At 40.3% G+C, this 4,379-nt stretch overlaps 1 protein-coding gene across 1 annotated transcript; it reads left to right on the top strand.

The window, feature by feature from the left end:
* Nucleotides 1-546: 546 nt before the first annotated feature.
* On the top strand, nucleotides 547-3,928 carry LOC311494873 (enkurin-like; the record flags this gene model as incomplete). Its single annotated transcript, XM_084554135.1, has 5 exons — nucleotides 547-626; nucleotides 2,590-2,735; nucleotides 2,825-3,033; nucleotides 3,182-3,328; nucleotides 3,668-3,928. The coding sequence occupies 5 exons, from the start codon at nucleotides 547-549 to the stop codon at nucleotides 3,839-3,841; spliced, it is 756 nt and encodes a 251-aa protein (XP_084410261.1). The 3' UTR covers nucleotides 3,842-3,928.
* Nucleotides 3,929-4,379: the final 451 nt, after the last annotated feature.

Raw genomic sequence — 4,379 nt, forward strand, 5'->3', positions numbered from 1 at the left:
TGTTCAAAACACTAGAAGAAGAACACAGGAAGCGCATCGTCGACTTTCCTTCTCTAGTCCATTGACTGTATATACTAGCTCTAGTCATGTCGGATTATGTCCTAGTATATACAGTCAATGATTATGTCACGTCTTGTCATTGAGCCTGTATTTCCAATGTAAGGAGTAGAAAGTACAGATATCTGTGTAGAAATGTAGGGAGTAAAAGTAAAAAGTCGTCAGAAAAAGAAATACTCAAGTAAAGTACAGATACCTGTGAAAAATCAGTACAGTAACGAAGTATTTGTACTTCGTTACCTCCCACCTCTGTATGTAACATAGGCCCATTTTAGATACGACAGAGAGACGTAATAACGCATTTTACGACCGTACAAGAATGCAACGTTTGCTCTCTGGTTGCCTGGCAACTAGTCTGCATTTTTGTTGTCATAATAATTTTTAAATAATGCTGGCTCAGTCAGTGTTCCTCATTTAACTTTATTGTATACCTAAGGTGTCGACTTAATCGTATATAGTCCGTAGTAGTTTTGTTTGAGGTTACTGAAGATGTCCAAGGTTAATTACCCACCAGAAAGCGTCTACAATCTCATTCCTAAGGAAGAGGTTCAAATTGAAAAAGCGCCACGGTAAGTTATTCTGCGTTTTCTTAGCTAGCTAGATAATAATCTCTTTTGGGTTTAACTAAAGTACTTCTAGCCTTATAACTTCTATGCAACCTTAAAGCAATTAGTCAAGAAATTATTATTAGTAACTTTATGATTTATTAGCCTATTTTAAAAATACTGCAAGTTAGAGCTAACTAATAAGTAGAAGTTTTACTGTGACTGACTGATATCATTTTAATTCACTATGAAAGTAAAAACTAAGTAATAACTTTGTCTCCTTTCTGTTTTATTTTATGCGCTAACCTCTGAGAAGATGTTTAAATGATGTGATTGCAGGGCTGCCAAGTTTTGGAAAATTACAAGAGTGAGACTTTTGGTGTTGTGACGCATTCGGCCGCTGCCGGCGGCGAAAAACATTTGGCCTTTGACATTGATTTGGCCCATTTTATGTCGATTCATACCTTAAGACTGTTGTCCTCACCTCCATGCCAGCGGCTCTCCCTACTCTGTGGCCTCCTAATGCTAGTCTTAATTAACCAGAAATTAGAAATGAGAAATGTAACAAAAATTTTGGCAAAAGACATTTATTTGTCAATATTTAATTTCAACCAACTCTCCATCATTTAACCAGAGACATATTTGATGTTGTAGGTGTTGGTTGCAGATTTTGATGCCTTGATGACCGAGGCAGGGGGCTCCCACTTAAAACAGTGTTGCACTCCCAGCACAGATGTACACAGCTGCATATTGTCATTAATATAGTGACAGGTTAGAGCCAAGTAAGCATCCATATTCACAGATGTCCACATGTCAGCTGTTATACTCACTGCCACAGCTTGCTCTACTTCCATTTTCACTCGTTCTCGTTCCTCCTCATATTTTTTGGCCACCATTTCTTGGACAGTCTGAAAATTAAACCAAGTTGAGCCAAAAGCACGTCAATATATTTAAATTCTATACCACATTAATTAAATATAATTACTTCTGTAGACCTTTTCTATACAAACCTTTCTGGTTGGCAAAACATATGATGGCTCCAGGACCTGAAGCAGTTCCCTGAAGCCCTCACTCTCAACCGTACTGAAGGGTTGGCAGTCCTTGACGATGAAATTTATTATGGCCTGGTCCAACACATGCTTCCTGGAAGCTTGATGGTCAAAAATGAAATAATAAAAACAATATATGTATTCATTAATAACAAAAGCGACCATGAGGAAGTTGTAAAATGTCTGTTTATGCCTGTTTAGGCCTACCTGTGTTTATTGCAGGTGTATGTGTGGCCTCCTCATTTTCGTGCCTAGCTCTATAATGTCTCAGCATTGAGGAGGTGCTTTTATTTATATACGATAGTTCCGTATAACAAATGCGGCATTTAACCTGCAGAAAATAAAATGAGTAATTTAAACTAAGAGTCACTTTGATTTGAATTCTGATAGATCAAGTGGAAACTAAGAGCAATTGGATGAAATAAAAACAAATACCTTATTTGCCGATATAAGATCAAAATGGTCCCACACGGCGGAGACCTTTCTCTTTCTTTGGGGTTCCATATTTCAACTTGATTTGATTCCACAGTTCCAGGTTTTTTTTTGGCAAACATCATCCCGTTGACAGATGCGCTTCCTTATAAACACAGTTTGGCGCCTCGGTGACGAACGAAACAGCGTCTGTATCGGTCACGTGACTTTTTCTTAACGCGATACGCGCACCGAAACGGGGTTTCGCTCTACGAGCTCGACACATGCGCCGACGCATCAGTGTTGCCGGACCCATCACTAGTTATCTCGGTCAGTCAATCAGAGTCACTCGGACTACAGCAAGGCGAGGACCAAAGTTTATTAAAATGAAAAACAAATAGAGAGAGTATTGATAAGCGTGAGAAATGTCAAGTATGGCGTGTGGTGTGAGAATGCGTCAAATTGCGTGACTGTCACGCTCAAAGCGTGAGACTTGGCAGCCCTGTGATTGTTTGGTTTTTCTCAAGGTATGTGTCCAAGTTCAGGCCAGCTGTCGTCCTTGAGAACAAGTCAGGCAAGGATGTGATGAGAACGATGGGGCCAGCAAAACAAGAGGTGCCGTCTCCGGATAAATACCTCAAGAAGCATTCGAAAGAGCCCAAATGGCCTGACAGTGAGTTCTTATATTAGACTGTTTTACCTGCATGCGGCTTTTTGTTTGAGTGGTGAGTTTCTCACCTTTATATTTCCGTCTACTTTCAGAAACACAGCTCTCGACAGACACCCGTGGCACTGCGAGGAAACCACTGGTTCCTGCAAGGACTGACGACCCACCAGTGGGGGTTCACACCAAAGAAAAGACGGCTGTAGCAGCGCCGATGAAGCCACAGCCTGCAAGTGTGGACTCCCACAAGGGACACAAGCAGCTCCTTGAAAACTCAGGACTTGTTCCCAAGTATATAATGAAAAAGGTATTTCCTATAGTACTGCTCGTAATATTTTTTCTAACAGCCTCGACTACTAAAAAAGTCATACATATGAAAACATAGAAAACGTTCATGTTTATATTTAGTGATAAAATTATATATTTTGGTGCCTGATTCCTTTCCCGACCTGCAGGATTATGGTGAAGTACCTCAGTACCTGCAGCAGTGCATCGAAGAAGAACGGAGGGCTCAGGAGGAGTTCGACAACTTTGTTAAAGAACAGCAGGAGCAGGGAGCCATGCAACGCCTGCCGGACGAGGAGCGACTAGCCATCCTGGAGGTACTCAAACACACAATGGCAGCTCAGCAGCAGGGGATTGTACAGACATCTGACCGACTGGCAGAGGACAGGACATGAATTTGATGATTTCATGTATTTAACATTTTTAGGAAAAACACATCTTTACATAGTTTCTGGTCAGTATTTATACTAGATTAAAAAGAGGCTTTTATAGGACTAATATAAATATTTCTGACCCACGCTGGAGAATTAGCTCTTTAGCACTCCTCTACTGTCGACAACACCTCTGACTAATGTCTGTTTACTATACAACAGCCTTGAATCCTGACAGTTGAATTATCTCTTGTGACATTGAGGAGTTTCCTTCCTTGAATCCAGGGCCTGAAGAGGAACTGGGATGAGCTTCATCGTGAGTACCAGGGCCTCCCTCTCATCATCGTCACACTGTCAAGGAAAGCTCAGAAGGAGCGGCTCGAGGAAGCAATGAAGCAGCTGGAGAAGGACATCAACCTATTTGAGAGATTCAAAAACATCTACATAGCCAATAATTAGGACACTGGACATTTATCATATGAGAAAATAAAATAATTTCCTATTATAACTGATTTTTCTGGGATCTTTGAAGCTGAACCATAAGTTTTAGTTTTTCGTAGTACAGCAGATCACATGCCCTGCACTTCAGCGTGAAATCACAGGCATGTAAATAAATTAAATAATGTAGGCTTACATTTGTCACAATTATCTTATGAATCATATAAGCCCAAACAAAAGGTCCTAGCAGAATAATCTAGACTTAACTGACCAGAGGTCCTGCAGGAGCACCTGGATAATTTTTTAATAATAAGTTGAGGATTATTGGGTTGTTGTTTTTAAACCCTGTTCAACCCAGTAGAAGAAGAACACAGGAAGCGCATCATCGACTTTCCTTCTCTAGTCCGATGCTCTAGTCATGTCCGATCATGTCACGTCTTCTCATCTGTGGAGGTTAAAAAAGTAACAAGGCTGTTTTTCTAATGTAAGGAGTAGAAAGTACAGATATTTGTGTAGAAATGTAGGGAGTAAAAGTAAAAAGTCGTCAGAAAAAGAAATA

This window comes from Chelon labrosus, assembly GCF_963514085.1.
Source record: "Chelon labrosus genome assembly, chromosome: 10".
Lineage (NCBI taxonomy): Eukaryota > Metazoa > Chordata > Actinopteri > Mugiliformes > Mugilidae > Chelon > Chelon labrosus.